Source organism: Barbus barbus (assembly GCF_936440315.1).
Source record: "Barbus barbus genome assembly, chromosome: 36".
Lineage (NCBI taxonomy): Eukaryota > Metazoa > Chordata > Actinopteri > Cypriniformes > Cyprinidae > Barbus > Barbus barbus.
In genome coordinates this window covers 10,614,055-10,632,755 of record NC_136714.1, presented here as the reverse complement: position 1 = coordinate 10,632,755, position 18,701 = coordinate 10,614,055, and the positions used below count along the sequence as shown (strand labels likewise).

Genomic DNA, 18,701 nt, shown 5'->3' with positions numbered 1-18,701 from the left:
AAGCAGTTTTGGTATAAGTAGCCTACAAGTAACCTACAAGGAGTAGCCTACTGCAAAGTCGTTTTATAAATTTACATAAACATTTACATATTATACTTTGTGATGTAAATGTAAAATATCACATATTTTATGAATAGGCATATTGATTAGGTTAAATGGATTAATCCTGAGAAAATTCCTTGATATTCATAAAAAGTATGATATATGATTATTTAAATAATTATCATGTTTGTTTGTTACTTACTTGTCAGTGAGCATGCTGGTATTTTTATTCTTAGAGGTGTGTTTTGCTGCATTTCGTATGGCAGATGAATGTAACAGCTAGGCATACACACACTGCTATCTCAAATGCATTTTAATAACACATTTGCTTTTTAAATATGTGGTTATTCTGTGTTTTGCCTTCTCTTTAACTAAAACTGTTGTAAAGGCACATTCTTACAACATGTTTTAACTTCTAGGAAATAAGGGGAAAATGTATTAAAATTATTAAATGGATCATGTTTAAACTAAATTAGAAATAAAATCTCATTATACTCATTTGGTCTTACAGGAAAGCATAAAGACTAGAATTACTTGTTTACCAGTTGTTTCCTGCCTCGGTATCAGTAAGCTTGGTCTGAACATCACTCTTTATAGAAGATGCTTCTAAATCAGAGCTACAAACAACAGAAATGAAAGGGGAAGTTCATGCATAGATTGAGTTTATTTGATTTCCTCTTCATGGAGGATGATGGTATATCTCTGCAGTTTAGATGATTGGGATGGGAGACAGATGTTTTGATTACTGGAGAGCAGCCAGTGGGTTACGGCGGCCCCCTGATTCCCCACACCCACATGCAACAGATTCACAGGAGGCGCCGAGAACAGCTGGAGAAGGGAAAGTCACAATAACAACTCATTTGCAAATGTTCGAAAACATCATTTTACAGTAATTTCCTTCTCAATGCAATGGTCAACTAAAACCCAACCAGGTTTTATTTTCATTAATGTTTCTCTAAGATAACGTGCAGATATTTTATCATATAGTAAACATATTTTAACATGATACATTCTTCATGGAAAAATATAATTAGAAAAAAATATTTGACTTATGGTTTCTTCTGTTTTATTATTTAACATATTTTAAATGTGCAGCAAGAACAGCACAATCTCCCCTTTAAGGGTAGATATATGTCTGCAGCTGTCTTCAGCTTTTGCACAGGACAGCAAGGGGAATTCTGTTCTCTAGCTTACAGAACAGCTGGCATCAAAGCCAGGATGAGTTTACTTGACTGGAGCAAGAACTGGAAATATGATTAACTGCAGTGGAAAAACACATGACATGTAAAGTTATGAGTTCATACACCCTTATTATCCCTAAATACGATACAGAATATTTGTATGTGTATTTTTTATTAATTTAATATTAGCTTTTGCTTTTTGTCAGTGTAAATGTGCCTTTTCAAATTTTCATAACAATTGTTTTGAATTGTATATTATAATTTGCCATTTCTTACTGGTATTGTACACAATGTAGATGTTGAATAATATGCATTTGGGTTGGAATTGTGACCATCGTGCGCTCCTACACCCATATATTAAACAAAATAATTTCTAATTTCTTAATTTAGTACTGATCTATCATCAAACTGATTAAAATAATGTTAGAATAAAATCAAATTTACATCAATGAAAAATCATAAAATTTAACAACGTCATGTTGGAATAATTTAAACACTTTCTGTGTCATGATATAATTATAATACATTATGCATGGGCATGCAGTTAGTTTTGCCATTTACAGTCAGGTCCATAAATATTGGGACATCGACACAATTCTAACATTTTTGGCTCTATACACCACCACAATGGATTTCAAATGAAACGGACAAGATGTGCTTTAACTGCAGACTGTCAGCTTTAATTTGAGGGTATTTACATCCAAACCAGGTGAACGGTGTAGGAATTACAACAGTTTGCATATGTGCCTCCCACTTGTTAAGGGACCAAAAGTAATGGGACAATTGGCTTCTCAGCTGTTCCATGGCCAGGTGTGTGTTATTCCCTCATTATCCCAATTACAATGAGCAGATAAAAGGTCCAGAGTTCATTTCAAGTGTGCTATTTGCATTTGGAATCTGTTGCTGTCATCTGTCAAGATGAGATCCAAAGAGCTGTCACTATCAGTGAAGCAAGCCATCATTAGGCTGAAAAAACAAAACAAACCATCAGAGAGATCGCAAAAACATTAGGCGTGGCCAAAACAACTGTTTGGAACATTATTAAAAAGAAGGAACGCACCGGTGAGCTCAGCAACACCAAAAGACCCACTTATTTATGCTAATACTTATCAGTAGGGGAAAGTGGGGTGAGTTGTGCCAGTTTTTACTCAAAGTGACTTTAAAGTGAGGTCATGACAGTAATGCCTTCAACTTAAGAATGTACATATATTTCAGGATGTGGTGCATCCCTGAGAACAACAACTTTGGATCTGAAATAAATTGTTTCAGAAATATAGCTTTTGGGGAAAAAGTGGTCTTGTGGCACGACTTGCCCCTGGTGCGGGGTAAGTTGTGCCTTTGGGGAGAATACGTTGGGGTAAATTGTGCCAGTGATTTCTGAAGTAAAACAGAACATTTTAATGATATGAACTGTAATGCTATATGAAAGCAAGGCAAACTCAATACAAAATTACTTATTTAAGGTTTATTTAGATATTGTCACCCTATAAAACTGTTGGAATAAGTCATATTTTGTAGTTTTGGGGAAAACACAAAAAACTTAAATACACAATATTTGATATTTGTGAATCATTTCAGGCAAAAAGGCTTTGGCAATAGATGCCTGTTGACACATAGAACGCTGTCTGTCAATTATGTAACATAAGAATAAAGTAACTAGGCTAATTTCTAAACATCCTATTGTGACTTAAGCCACTTAAAAACTGAATAAAACTTCTCTTTAATAAAACAGTGCAAACTCAAAAATGAAATCCGTGTTAGCTAAATTAAACAAATGGCAGGTAAGTCAAACACTGATGAGGCATGCCCATCTCCTCACTTCTCCAGATTATCCCCTGTGGGTATGTAGGTCTAGGTGGTCTGGATCTGGCCTACTACTTAACATCCCACTTGTCAATGCTGCAGGGGAATATAAACATCTGCTCCCTTCTGGCTGTACCACCAAGTTTTTGGGGTGTTGGTAGTTTCTTGAGCACATCACCTCTAGGGATGACTGGCACAACTTAACCCAGGCCCTTTGGCACAAATCACCCCAGACCCACAAGTTTGAAAAACTAGCATGATCCAGGTGTTAAGAGCTAACATCATGCCAACTGTATAGACTCATTGTGTAGCCTGCTAAAGCACTAAAACATGTGAAATGTTTTCAAACTTATCTATAATTGTTCAGACACTACAATCAAAAAACCTTGATCATAGAAATTTTACTTTGAAAGGAAAAAAACAGGTTTTTGAGCTAAAATGTGTTTACGTCTCATCATGCCATGTGTCTCTCTTCTTTGGAGGATGAGTAAAATGGATGGCTTTTCAAAATGATGTGGTCACATGACCAAAATAGGGTGGTGATGGCGCAGTGGATAAGACACATGCCTTTGGTGTGAGAGACCTGGGTTCGAATCCACTGTGAGACACCAATGTGTCCCTGAGCAAGACACTTAACCCCTAGTTGCTCCAGAGGCGTGCGACCTCTGACATATATAGCAATTGTAAGTCGCTTTGGATAAAAGCGTCAGCTAAATGAATAAATGTAAATGTAAATTTCTTCTATGGTTTTCCAGAAACAAGGGGTGGAACTACTTCCCCCCCCTGGCACAAATCACCCCACTCTCCCCTATTTTGTTATATTATATTATAGTAAAGTTTAGAAAAATCAGCATTTTCTGAATTTTTTCTCGCCTACGGCACCAAAAGAGCCTGGGCCGGCCCTGATCTGTGTAATAAATATGTTAGTATTATTATTTTTTGACTAATAATAAAGGCCACGAGAGGATATCGTCTGATTTTTGCCTGCACCGGAAGAGGCGACTCTGTGGGAGGAGTTATCGAGTTTAGGCGGGAAAAACGAATACGTGATGACGCAAGACGTTCAATGGGTTATGTTTCTGCGATGGCTCCCATCAAAATAAAACATATCGTCTCGTTTACATCACAGGTAAATATCTGGTCGAAATGTCATGTTAACAGTTAGACAGTAATGAATAAATACTTGTAATATCTAACTCTTTCTCTATTCTCTATCTGACGCTAATTTGATAACTTTCATGAACAACATTACGTAATTATGTTTTAACTATTCTAGCAACTCTACAGTTAAAATATATAGTAAAAAATCTGAATAATTTTTTTTAACTATTTGAATGTGCATTACATAATGCTTAGCATGTTATTAAGTAGTGTAATAATGTTTCTAAATCTGATTAATGAAAGTCATTAAATGAACTTCTCTCTTGCATGACTGAATTACAGGATAGTAAGAATGGTGTGAATAATATGTGTGAAGACAGTGACAGCAGCAGACCGTGGTTGTGCAGCATCCAGGACCGCAGTGGAGTCCTCAGGATGGAATTACAGATGGAGCGAGCATCTGCTGTAGGATTCATTGATGTTGGTGTGTTGGTGTTAACATAAAAATCACCTACTATTTATTATCTGATATGTATTCTATTAATGTTCACGATATTCCTGTTTGTCTTTGTAAAGGCAACTGTGGCTCTGCGTTCATTCAGGTTGATGTCGGCCGCTCCTCCTGGTCATTAGACCATCCTTATGTCACCCTGCTGCCCACTGCAACGCTCATGAGTCCTGCGGACTCGAAACAAGGCATTGGCCGTCAAACTGTGCGCATGTTTAAAAAAGGTATAAAGCATGCAGATCCCTCACCTTTGCTACAAACTCAACCCTCTGCTATTCCTCACTTAGGGGTCGCATTTGTGATTCTCTATGGTCAAAACAGACCAAAGACATTTTTTTTAAAGGAATGTACTACATTTTATTTCAATAATATTTTTACTGTAATATTTTTTATTTTGAGTGGATTTTATAGTACTAAACAATATTCATTTCTAAATGATGCATCATTTATTTCTATATAAAATAATGTAAATACTAGAAAATATTTAATGTTAATTTAAGTTAATGCAACATTTAAGTTAAAAATAGGACAAATTTATGTAAAATCCAAACATGCAAGGCATTGGATGGATAGATAGATAGATAGATAGATAGATAGATAGATAGATAGATAGATAGATAGATAGATAGATAGATAGATAGATAGATATTTTCAAATACTACTGCATCAAGGCTGATTAATCAAAAAATTTTATTTTTGCATGTTTTTGTTTTTCCCATTCATTTCCTATCATTTTTGTGAAGATCACAACAAGTGTAACTGTTTTTTAAAGACCATTTAGCCTTTTCTAATCATGTCCTCCTTGTTTTGTTCGTAATACAAGTTCGTAAGATTTAATAGTGTTCATTGGCATTGAAAAACTGAGGTAATGATTTAAATGTGTCCATGTCCAGTTGATTTTCTCCCTCAGGCTGCTGAGGAGAGCTGGGACAGACTGCGAGTCACCTGCACTCAGCCTTTCAACAAACGGTCACAGTTTGGCCTGTCTTTTCTGTGCATCCGCACCATGGAAGACGAGGCTGAAGATTCCTCAGTGCAACATGAAGATATTGCTGCTGAAAATCTGGTGAGAGATTTGATGTTTTTTTTTGTTTTCAAATTGTTGTGTTTAAAACAATCTGCATTTACTTATATCATAAATCCAGCAGCAAAGCAACTGGTTTAATTGGGTTTAATTGTTAGGAATTGTTTCATAGAGCACACCAGAAAAGATGACTTCCGTGATGGAGTGGCTTTCCAGTCCAGCAATCCAAAACACATTTTTTGGACAAATCACAGGGTGTGTGTCTGACACTTAGTCTTTATTTCAAAGCTAGATTTGTTGTAGCAGAATATTCAGAAGGCACTCTCTACTCGCTTTCAGGAATGTCTCCTCCGATCGCCAAAGGAATGTTGGGAGTTTGAGTCGGGCAGAGCGTATGGTCAAAGCCGCCAACTCTAACAGACGCTCCTTGTCAACATCCCCCTGCAGTACTACATCTAGCACAACACCTCCGAGAGAAGATAAGTTGAAAACCCCACCAGGCAAGTTGTTATTTGGACATCACACAGGCAGAGTGGAAAAATGAATGCTGTTTATAATACTAATGTTGTTTCTGTCTTTATGGGCCGAATTAGGTGTATTTAGGATTTCCAGTGACCAAATAAAAGCCCCTCAAGAGCAAAGGAAGAAGTCAAAGGCACGGTATGAATTAAGAAAAAAAAGTCTGATTTGAAGGATAGACAGATTGAGGTCTGCAGAGTTTTGTTTTGGTTCTGACCACAAAAAGCACATTTGACATTTTTTAAACCTTTAAAATTACTTATATATTTGATATTGATATTTAATAAAAAAATAAAAATAAATGAAAACAGTAATATTATGAAATACTATAATTTAAATTTTCTAGTTTAATGTGTTTTAATTGTATTTAATGGCAAAGTTGAATTTTCAGCATCATTACTCCAGTGTTCAGTGTCACATGATCATCAGAAATCATTCTAATATGCTCATTTGCTGCTCAAGAAACGTTTCTTATTATTATCAATGTTGAAAACAGTTGTACTGCTTAATATTTTTATGGATACTGTAATACATATTTTTCAGGATTCTCAGATGAATAGAAAGTTCAGGAAAACCAGTGTCAGGATTTAAAAAAATAATTAAATTTATATTATATTAATTTGTTTAGACTAGAGTTATATTTAATGTAACAAAAACACGTTTTTACATTGGAGAACTTTTGAAACAATCCAAAATTATGATGCATAACGTCAGGTTTTACACAAATTTATAGAAGTTAGGCAGCTTGGGTGCGGATTTTATGAAAGCAAAAGACTGCTAAGAGAATGCTAAAAACTCAAATTGGTATGCTAATTCCATAATTTGTATCAAAATGTCTTAAATGAGAAAAGTGAAATACATTTTTTCACTAGTGGTCCCAGACTCTGTGGACTCTCTTATATATATTCTTCACTCTGTATAATATTTATAGACCTGTGTATTCTGTATTCAATGATGGTCATTCAGGCAGAGCCTTATAAACAGTGGCGCTCCACGGAAGAGATCCAGACCTACAGCATCCACACATGAGCGCAGCTCAACGAGCCCACACAGAAGTGCCCACCAGGCTCCACAGGGCTCTCCTGAGACGAGATGTCCCCTTTGTGGAGGTAATGTGATTGTGAGAGGATTTTTGCAAGCAAGTAGATCTGCAGCCCACTATGGGTAATAATTTACTGCTTACAAGCTCTTCTTCTATTCCTTTTGCTTTTTGTCCACATAGAATCCTTCGGTCCTGATTATCTGCCTTTCCATGCTTCCACCTGCCTGGATTCTGATTCAGCGGAGCTCATGGGAGTCAGGGAAACAGAGGTCATGAGCTCACAGTACTCTTCTGTTTTTGGCTCTGGCGCAGATGAGCATATGGTTCCATGTCCTCTTTGCTCCTTCCGATTCCCCCCAGACCGTATCCAGCAGCACGCCAGCACCTGTGGCGACACGGTAGAGCCAGGTACTGTGTGGCTGAACTGAGAGAAGAGCACTGTCGTCTCGGAAACCTTCTCAGAATAGCAACATACAAATAGAAATCAGGTATTCTCTTGGTTTGTAAGGCCTTGGACAAAACGCCGTTCAGTAAACATTGTGAATCCTACTGGCTTATGAATTTTGGAGAATACAGAAAAAGTTTTTAGAGTGAAAATTATGAAAATGTTTGACTGGCAAACATGTTTTGGTTGTAAATATGTTTGTTGTCTTATCTGCTTTTCACTCTCTTTGTGATATCAATTAGAATGTTGAATTAAACCATTGGTTGTAATTGATTACAACATATTGTCATAAATATAAAATATATTATGTAGAAAGTTCAGATTTGTCATTTTTCTCACTTGTTCAACAACAAAATAAGTACATCTTTGTGTTTTAAAAGTGAATATATATATATATATATATATATATATATATATATATATATATATATATATATATATATATATATATATACACACATTGAATATTTTCCTTTTTAAATAAAACAAATATGTTTTTATCATTTATTGTAATAATTTGTTATTGATTTTCAATTATAGCCTTATTGCTGAGGCCTGATGTTTACAGAGGTGTTGAAAGGAGGAAGTGCACTGATGGGGGAGTGGAAATTCAGAAGTCCTTAGTGAGCTCTAATGGGATCCAACAAAATGTTACAGTTGCGTTTTTAATTGGTCATATCCTTTGGGGAATTGTAGCTGTTATTTGGTTTGTTCAGAATGAAATCATTCACCCGTGTTTTGACTCCTCAGTGGACTCGCTTAACTAGTGTCTTAATCACTCTCCTCAGATCAGCATTACTGACTGGCTTTTGGAGCTGCTTTGTTTGCTTTTTGGATATAAAGTGAATATGTAGGACATCCATTGATACAATCTCTCTGTAATATTTATATCCTTGGTGTATCCGATGATGGAAAACCTCACGGTAAGAAATATGCTTTGTTCCTTTTGAAAAATTATTTTGTGAATTTATTTTTTAAGCATGTATCAAGTCTTTGGAATTGTGTAAAATTTTCTGACCTGATATTTAAGGCACTAACAAAATTAGCAGTGTATTTTCTAATTTATTACATTTTTTCCATTCTGTTATCAGAAATTTTATTATCAGCATAATATCTTGGGTAAAAAGTTACAGATTTCAGTAGTGTATTTCATTAGAGACATAAAATGACAAAACAATACCTTGCTACCTATACTGCGTTAGACTAACCTGGACTTGTCACAGCACTTACATGTTCTTTTGTTGGTTTTGATTGGCTTCTTTTGTCCTTATTTGTTTGTCTGCTAAATGACTAAATTTAAATATATGTATGTATCAACATATTTCTTGTAATTCTGGTTAAAGTACCAAATAAGTATCTTATTTGTATAAAGTAGTGGCAATATTAAATTAATAAAATTCCAGAAGTTTCAAAAACAATATTTTTCACGGTTTACATTTTTTATTAACAGTGAATGTACTTGTTTAGATAAAAAACAGATTAACTCAGAAATAGCCATTTCTACCTGATAAAATAACTAGAAAAAAATTTATTACTGCAATTTCCATGACGTTTTCAACATAGAAGTAAAAAATTCCTTCCTATATTTTAAGATCATGAGAATATCCTGTTTCTTAAATTAAAATGGCAGTTGTTATGCAACCTTGATTTTTAGCCGATTTGTCTTATTTCAAAAGCTTGTTTTCTCTCTCTTTTAAAATGATTTTAATTCATCTTGTGGCTCTCTTGGAGGTGTGTTGAGGCCCTCTAGTTCCCTACTTGATGTTGAATCCCAAATGTTTAATATGGAGTCTTCAACATTTGGACCACACATTTTTAAAAACATTTTTTTATTATTAATGTACTGTATGTATAATGTGTGGAAAATCAAACAGACTGTTTGAAGCACTGAAATGGTACAAGAAACAATCTGTGAGATGATATATAAGAGTTTATTTCAACAGATGCCTAGACCTCAGTGTTGTATTCCTGTGTTACAGATATTTTGATGTTGCTGTGTATTAAAATTATTTTTATCTCCCCTATGAATAGCCAGAACAATGGCGCGAGATTGTGAACAAGAAGTTTCGCTTCCCTCCGGAGCTCCTCGGAGCCATCCGAGAGGGCAACGTGAACATGGTCTCTTCGCTGCTGAAGACGGGTGACGGCATCATCCGCCAGCTGGACGACTCTGAGGACAGGCTATGGAGAGAAGCGCTGAACATGTCCATCCGACTGGGCAACGAGGACACTATGGACACCCTTCTCCAAGTGGTCAAGTTTGACTTCCGGCAGATTCACGAATCTCTTCTGGTGGCCGTGGACACCAACCAGCCTCGTGTGGTCAAGCGCCTCCTGGACCGGCTTGATCTAGAGAAGGGAAACAAGATGGATGTGCGCTCTTTTTCAATGGCAATTTTTGACCACTCCATTGATGATTCCCAGTTTGCGCCTGGAGTGACACCATTGACACTGGCCTGTCAGAAGGATCTGTATGACATTGTGACAATGCTCAATCAGAAAGGTCACGAAATTCCTTGGCCTCATAAAATCTCATGCATCTGTCTGGAGTGCAGGAATGGACGGCAATATGATTTGCTTAAGTTCTCATTGTCTCGTATCAACACCTACCGAGGAATTGCCAGCCGTGCTTACCTGTCCATCACCGCAGAAGATGCCATGCTCACTGCCTTTCGACTCAGCCGAGATCTTCGCAAGCTGTCTAAAAAGGAACCTGAATTTAAGGTTGAGTAAAGCCTCACTTCTTATTAATATTTGAAAATTAAATTCATGCAGTCCAAAAAACATTACTAAAATGTTTGAATCTCTTGCATATTTTTCTCAACCACTGTCTCCTTTCCTTCATTCAGCCTCAGTATCTTGCCCTGGAGCAGCTGTGCCAGGAGTTTGCCGTGGAGCTGCTTGGAATGTGCCGGAACCAAAGTGAGGTCACCACCATCCTGAACAGCCTTGGGGATCAGGATGAGGACAGCGAGGATGAGCTGGACCAGCAGGCATTTGAGGAGGGCATTCCAAACCTGGCTCGCTTAAGGCTTGCCGTCAACTGTAATCAAAAACAAGTAGGACCCCAAGCTTTAACCCCTCAAAACAAGGGAAAAAAAGCATTGCTTTTTATTGATTTAGCTAACCATTGTTGTGTACTTTAGTTTGTAGCTCATCCGATCTGCCAGCAAGTGCTCTCCTCCATCTGGTGTGGGACCCTTTCAGGCTGGAGGGGCAGCAGAACAACCTGGAAGCTCCTGGTGTCTTTTGGGATCTTCTTGACCATGCCTATCCTTTGCCTCATCTACTGGATTGCACCAAAGTCAAAGGTTTTTGCCAAATATATTTAAAATTCAAGCATTCTACACTGTAAAATTACCTGTTCATCACGGCAGAAGATGCCATGCTGCTTGGTTAATTTACTTATAGTTCACCTAGAATGCTGAAGATATATTCACTGAGGCCATCCTAGATGTAGATGAGTTTGTTTCTTCATTTCACATGACTCCTTCAATTAATATCTTGTGAAGCAAAAAGCTGCGTGTTTGTAAAATGTAAATCCATTTTTTTTTTCTTTTGATGTGAGAGGACAACAGGGGATGGATTTTTTCACTAGAGGAAGCATTATTATAGATTATGGGTTCACATTTTGACCAGAAGTGATGGTTTAAAGTTGATGGATTTTTTACAAACACACAGCTTTTCACTTCACAAGACATTAAATGATCAAACTTGGTCATGTGGATTACTTGTGGATTATTGTGATGTTTTTATCTGCTGTTTTTTGGACTCTCATTTTGTCGGCACCCATTCACTGTAGAGGATCCATTGGTGAGCAAGTGATATAATGCTAAATTTCTCCAAATCTGTTCCAGTAAACAAACAAACTCAACTGCATCTTGGATGGCCGGTAGAATGAGCATTTTTTCAACTATTCCTTTGATTAAAGTGAGTTAAAGCTACTGAATTGCTGAACATTTTGTTTCTATTTAACGCAATTGTGTCCAGTCTACTTATGTAAACTACTTAAATATGAAAAACTGAAGTTTACTTAATATTTTGAGTTGGAATTACCTAAATCTTTTTTTTTTTCAACTGAGCAGTGAATTTTTAGTTTCCATCATGCTTTGAATAGGGCTGGATCAGGAGATTAAATGTTGAAATGAAGTGTTATTTTATTTATTTTTATTTATTTAGCTTTACTAATGTCAGTGCAGTCGCAAGTAACTTCTTGCTTGTTCATTACAAACTATTTCTATGTTAACCACAGAAGCTTTTTAATCATACAAAAACAATGAAGAGTTCATACTATTCACTTTTTATGCATATAATTAGTTGTGTAAAGTATTGGCGTAGGTTGGGTAGACTTTACCAAATTTCTTTGTGTGTGCTATAGCTGTCTAATTTAGGCAGTCTTTGCTTAACACATTGGAAGAAATCTATCCAAAAATTTTTTAGTTTCCTCATTTTGTTTTGAGTCAATTCTATAGGTTTGTTTTTAGATTTTATGGTTTTAACTTAAATTTACATTTAAATACCGTAATTTCAAAAGATATAATGTTAATATACCAACCTATTGAAGTACTGAAATCTGTTTTGTACCTTTGTAATACACTGACAGCCACCAAAAGCAGGTGGTGATGAGAAAGTCACATGATGACCCAAAGCCCATCACAAGCAGATTTAAATATTAACATATATAGAAGGTGCAGTGTCATTCATAGAAACACTAAACACCATCATGGTAACACACGAAACTGAAATAATGCAGTAAACATTAATTTAACAACATTGATAAGAAAAAACATAGTTATCTCAACAACAAAAAAAACATAAAATTTGAAATGTAACACGGAATTCTGGAAATGTCAATTTACGGTTATTCACTGTAAATTATACATTCTTTTTCACTAATGTATTTCACTACCGTAAAAGTACATGTAATGCCCAATACAGTTTTTCACCGTATATAGTAGGGGAACTTACCGTTAACCATTTAACAGGTTTTTACTGTAGCATTTTTACAGTCTTTTACCATTAAATTCACAGTAATTTTTTACAGTGCAGGGAAACACCCTGGACAGATGGTCCACCACAGGACTATTCTAGCAGACATTTTCTACTAAAAAGTGAACCATCTGGGTTTTTTTTCTCAGTTGGGGAAGATTCTGAGGATCCCGGTGATTAAATTCCTTCTCCATTCGGCTTCATATATGTGGTTCCTGATCACACTTCTGGGAGAATCTATTGCCATGGAGGTGTATCGAGACAAATTTGCCTCTCGTGAGCAGACCATCCTGCACAACTCCTTCCACATGGTCTGGGTGGTTGGTAGGTCTCAAGAACCACATTTCATGAAAAATTGTTATGAGAAATTAGTAGGGAATCAGCTCTGCATTCATTTTGCTGCAAGATCTTCAACTTCAGGTCTGCATTTTTTTACATTACACATGAAACGGTTCAGTAATTCAGTGGTTATGAATCTTGTCAAACAGGTTTTTTCTGGTTCGAGTGTAAGGAAATTTGGATCGAGGGCTTGAGGAGTTATTTCCTAGACTGGTGGAACTGTCTGGATGTGATGGTTCTTAGCATGTACCTGGCTTCCTTCGCCCTGAGAGTGGTCATCATGCTGAAGGTCCACTTCCTCTGCCAGTTACCTGACAAACAGGAGGAGTGTGTCTACTTCAACGAGACTTGTGAGAAAAAATACTTCACTAACTGTCACAAATTAGCCCACAACCTGGCAGCTCATTGACTTACTACAGTAATGTATTTCTGGCTGTACAGTGCGTGATGAGTGGCATCAGGAGGATCCCCAGTTCATCGCTGAGGTGCTGTTTGCGGTGACTAGCATGCTTAGTTTCACTCGCCTGGCCTACATCCTACCAGCACACGAGTCTCTTGGTACCCTGCAGATCACCATTGGAAAGATGATTGACGACATGATGAGGTATTTAGCTGCGTCCTGTTGATTAGTCTTAATAGTATCTTGTAGGAACATTTGAGGAACACTTTGCTCAATATGCTTCTTTTTCTCTCCAGATTTATGTTCATTTTGGTGATCATTGGAACTGCCTTCCTATGTGGCGTCAACAATATCTATGTCCCATATATGATTTCCCCTAATCTTGGAAGGTATTTTGTGTTTTATCCATTCGATAAAAGCTGCAGAAATTTTATCAATGAGTTGAGTTTGAGATCATTTTCATAATGGAGCAACGCCACATCTGTTTACATTTACAGGTTAAATGAAACCTTCAGCTTCCTCTTCTGGACCATGTTTGGTATGGCTGATCAGAGATATGTAGACATGCCAGAGTTTGTTTTGGCTGAGTTTGTTGGCAGAATCCTTTATGGCATCTACACTCTGATCATTGTCATTGTACTTCTAAACATGCTCGTTGCCATGATCACCAACTCTTTTCAGAAGATTGAGGTAAGCTTGAGGAACTGACTCTGGTGTAACATATGTACAGTAACAATATAAGCTTGGTGTTTCACTCAAATTGTTCTTCCCTGTAGGATGATGCTGATGTAGAGTGGAAATTTGCCCGTTCTAAGCTCTACCTGAGTTACTTCAGAGAAGGACTGACTATGCCTGTCCCATTCAACATCATTCCCTCTCCAAAGGCCTTTTTCTATCTATTAAGGTCGCTTATTTGCAGCTCTTATTTGAGGGCAAAACAAACAATTAGCATATGGTAGCACTTTATTTTACAGTCCTGTTCCTCATGTACATACAATGTACTTATTGTAGTAATTATAATAACTAGGTACTAATCCTAAACCTACCCCTAAAGCTAACCCTACCCCATGTAGTTACCTCATATTACCAGTACTTTCTTGGGTAAGTACATGTAAGTACACGTACTGTAAAATAAAGTGCAACCTATTTTTTTTTTTTATGAATTGCATTAGAAATATTTATATTACTGTATTATATTATAGTTTTATAGATTTTATACATTTTACTATGATTATAAAAATGCACCGAATAAACTATTTCTATTTATAATAGAATAGTTCTATTTATGTATTATTTATCATCTATTTATTATTTATCAGTTTAAAAAGTGATGCATGAATTTGTTATTTCTTATTACATTTAACTAAATTTTAAATAAACTCAGCTGTTTATTTGTCAATATGAAAAGTGATTTATAACTTATTTTATAATATTAATTATAATTTATAATATTATTTATAAATACATTTAACTAAATTTAAAATAATAAAAAACAGCTATTTATTTGTCCATTTGATAAGTGATTATTATATTTAATATTAAAACATTAATTAAATAAAAGGCTGCTTAAATTTTGCTTTTTGTCAGTTTAACAAGTGTTTGATTTATTTACGTTTTAACTGATACATTTATAATTTAATCCATTCTAGTTTAAAGTGGCACTCAGTTTAGTTTAAACCAGTTGTAGAAGAGATCAAAAATGTAATTTTAGTGTGTGTTTTTTTTTCTGTATATTTTAGAGGAATTGTCAGACGGATCTGCTGCTGCTGCTTCAACTGTAACTCTGCTGCAGACTACCCTTCACTTGCATCTATGGTACACTTTTTCAGGATTACAGCTCACCTTAACTCTATACTAGATTTTGAGTGTCTACTTGCATACTTATACTGATGTGCTCAGTATTGTTGTTCACTGCTATTTCGATGAGAATTTATAATAAATGACTAAGTATCGCATGTTCATCAAAACCCATGTCTCCTATGTCTATTTTGGAAATACAACACAGAAGGATGACAGGGGTCAAGGGGAAAACCGTGTTTCCTACAGACAGCAGGTCATCCGCGCTCTGGTTCAGCGCTACATCGAATCAGCCAGGAGAGAGTTTGAAGAGGCAAAACGCAAAGGTAAAACTAAAAAGGTTTTCTTAATCTGTTCATCATGTTTTGTTAAAGACCCCATAAAATCTGATTGGACTACTTTAGTCTGATATTTGTTTAAATTTACTTTTAGCAGACATTTTAGCACACATTTGAAATATATCAGCTTCTTTTTCTTTCAATAATACATCTTGTCCCTAGGACTATGCACTTTTTTCATCTTAAATTAATGCTTATTAATGTAGTACTATATATATATATATATATATATTATATACTATACTTTTCATACTGTTAAGGGTTATAGATAATGTATTTTGTCTTGTATTCGAAAGGTCCATATCTTCTCCAGTTTTTTGTGATTTACTGATAAGGACTATTGAGCTACAAAAATATTATAAAAATGCCTATGGATGCCCATGACTTTTCCAGGTCTAGAAGTGATACTTTAAACACCACTTTTTTCTAGACTGGGGGAATTTAGGTTCTTCAAAAAAAAAAAAGTTGGTGGGTGAATTAAAATGAGAAATATCTTGATTTTTAGTTTGGAAGTTTGCTGAGCCCTCCTACATTGGGCTCCAGTCCCCTTTATACAGCGGAGTATATATATTCCTACTGTCATTTATACATGCAGTGAAAAATACTGAAATGATTCTTTCCTTCAGACGTTGGAAACAGGATCACAGAGCTGAGCAAAGTGATCGGCCAGCTACACACTGAAATGAAACACATTCAAACGAACCTGTTTGACCACTCAGACAACCCTAACGGAGACCCGTCAGGCGGATCTTCTTTCCTGGGGAAGTACATCCTTGGAGCCAAAAACAACTTCAAGGGCTTCAGCAATGAGAGAAAGACTGTTCCATTAAATGAGCCTATACTCCATGAAGAACCAGCAGAGGAGACTGTAGAAGAGGAAGATGAAGAGTCACCGCCAGCTGACACAGAGCCAGACAGGAAGTCAAACGAAGAGCAAAACAGTGAGGGAGAAACAGATAACGCTGTGGAAGACATGGATGAGACAGAGGGGGGAGAAGATGAGGGGGACGAGGAGACAGGAAATGATGATGTCATTGAGATGAGCATGGAGGGAGAGGAGGAGGACGGTGAAAAGAATACAGAAACAGAGAATACAACTGAGACAGTCATAGATATAGAGTCTAATACAGATGCTGAAAGTGAAGCTAGTGGGAAAACAGAAGATGAGATGATAGCAGAGGAAGCCAGTGATAATGTGGAGGAATTAAATACAGATGAGGCGACAGGAGGAGCGGATCTAAATGAAGCAGAGACAGAGGAAAACAGAGAGGTTGAGGAACGTAATGGAACGACAGATGATATAAATGAGGATGTAGTTGAAGTCATCGATGAAAATGCAGGTGAGGGAATCAAGATTGACCTGAATCAGACAAGCCTAGTGAGTTTCTTAGCAAAGAGGATAGAGGAAAAGCTAGAGAAGAATTTCACTTTCATTGGAAACCAAGCATCATCTCCAACCGGCAGCGACGACTCTCAAGACACCGGTTTTGGTTCTCAAGAATTTGATCTCTCAACTAGCAGTTCTTAAAAGTTCAGAATCGGTTAGTTTGAAATGACTAGCTTGTGAGAACCATGAACATAGCTGAGAGCATTTTTAGTGTTTTAAGGTAATAAAATGCTTTGTTACAGTGGCCTCAGAAAGTACTTGGACACTTTTGTCACACTGAAAATGTCTGAATGTCATTACAATTGAAAATAAATTAAACCAAGTCACACCTGAAAACAAATGATTGTAGAGCTTTTAGCTTTTCTCAAAAGTAACTTCATGTTCACAGAAGTGCAGTTTATTACATTAACTATAAACATACTGACATTGGAATACTGTTAAGTTTTGAACAATATAATTATTCTATTCATTTGAAATGTTTACTTGTTCTATATTCCTTGTAATAAATGGAAATTGGTTATCTTACATATTGCAGACAAACTACTGTTCAAAAGTTTTTTTGGAAATGAACACTTTTAGTAATACAAGGTGTTGCATTAACTTGATCAAATACAGAAAATACTTTTACATTGATTAGAAAATATTTTACAATGTTACTGTTTTGATGTATTTCTTACCAACCTCAAACCTTTGAACAGTGGTCTATTTTTAAGTGTGCCTTACGTGACAAAAGACTTTTTGGCACCATTGTATATACTGTATAACATACTTTGAGAGAAACATTCTGGTTATTTGGTCCTCTTAAACTGTAAATTAATTTGTAAATCATATAGATTAAATCATTGTAGAAGTCGTGTCATTAATAAAATCCATAGAGCACCATTTCACAATATTGTACTCAATAAATATGCAAAAAGTCATCATAATATAAATTAATTCCTATTAAAGCAGTAGTTTAATCATTTTAACTCTATAAGAACCCAGAATACATAGATGGAGAGATGGTTAAAGAAATGTATGCAGGCACATTTATCGCCCCAGAGACCATATGTACATGTTGCAGCTTGTTCAGCACCTGCTGTTTGTGATATAAACAATAGCCACTTTTCCCATGAGGCCTCCGTGACTGTTCATTAACCAATCACCTGCAGCCTCAGACCCTCCCCATGCACCTCTACTGGAACGTCACACCTGTTCCCATAACCGTAGTAATAAATGACCTGTCACTGCACACAGGGTAATGCTGGTGGGAATACATCAGACAATATATACACTCACCTAAAGGATTATTAGGAACACCTGTTCAATTTCTCATTAATGCAATTATCTAATCAACCAATCACATGGCAGTTGCTTCAATGCATTTAGGGGTGTGGTCCTGGTCAAGACAATCTCCTGAACTCCAAACTGAATGTCAGAATGGGAAAGAAAGGTGATTTAAGCAATTTTGAGCATGGCATGGTTGTTGGTCTGAGTATTTCACAATCTGCTGTTACTGGGATTTTCACGCACAACCATTAGGGTTTACAAAGAATGGTGTGAAAAGGGAAAAACATCCGGCAGTCCTGTGGGTGAAAATGCCTTGTTGATGCTAGAGGTCAGAGGATAACGGGCCGACTGATTCAAGCTCATAGAAGAGCAACTTTGACTGAAATAACCACTCGTTACAACGAGGTATGCAGCAAAGCATTTGTGAAGCCACAACACGCACAACCTTGAGGCGGATGGGCTACAACAGCAGAAGACCCCACCGGGTACCACTCATCTCCACTACAAATAGGAAAAA

General features: G+C 36.3%; 2 protein-coding genes across 2 annotated transcripts; both read left to right on the top strand.

The window, feature by feature from the left end:
• Positions 1 to 4,076: 4,076 nt before the first annotated feature.
• On the top strand, positions 4,077 to 7,983 carry LOC306855759 (short transient receptor potential channel 2-like). Its single transcript, XM_079394605.1, has 9 exons — positions 4,077 to 4,155; positions 4,470 to 4,592; positions 4,730 to 4,859; positions 5,529 to 5,701; positions 5,832 to 5,914; positions 5,999 to 6,159; positions 6,253 to 6,319; positions 7,145 to 7,287; positions 7,401 to 7,983. The coding sequence occupies exons 1-9, from the start codon at positions 4,093 to 4,095 to the stop codon at positions 7,646 to 7,648; spliced, it is 1,191 nt and encodes a 396-aa protein (XP_079250731.1). The 5' UTR covers positions 4,077 to 4,092; the 3' UTR covers positions 7,649 to 7,983.
• Positions 7,984 to 8,271: 288 nt separating this feature from the next.
• On the top strand, positions 8,272 to 17,801 carry LOC306855635 (short transient receptor potential channel 2-like). Its single transcript, XM_079394413.1, has 13 exons — positions 8,272 to 8,588; positions 9,697 to 10,389; positions 10,515 to 10,724; positions 10,812 to 10,976; positions 12,804 to 12,978; positions 13,143 to 13,343; positions 13,435 to 13,597; positions 13,690 to 13,782; positions 13,891 to 14,083; positions 14,170 to 14,297; positions 15,133 to 15,208; positions 15,399 to 15,516; positions 16,155 to 17,801. The coding sequence occupies exons 1-13, from the start codon at positions 8,571 to 8,573 to the stop codon at positions 17,054 to 17,056; spliced, it is 3,135 nt and encodes a 1,044-aa protein (XP_079250539.1). The 5' UTR covers positions 8,272 to 8,570; the 3' UTR covers positions 17,057 to 17,801.
• The last annotated feature ends 900 nt before the right edge of the window (positions 17,802 to 18,701 follow it).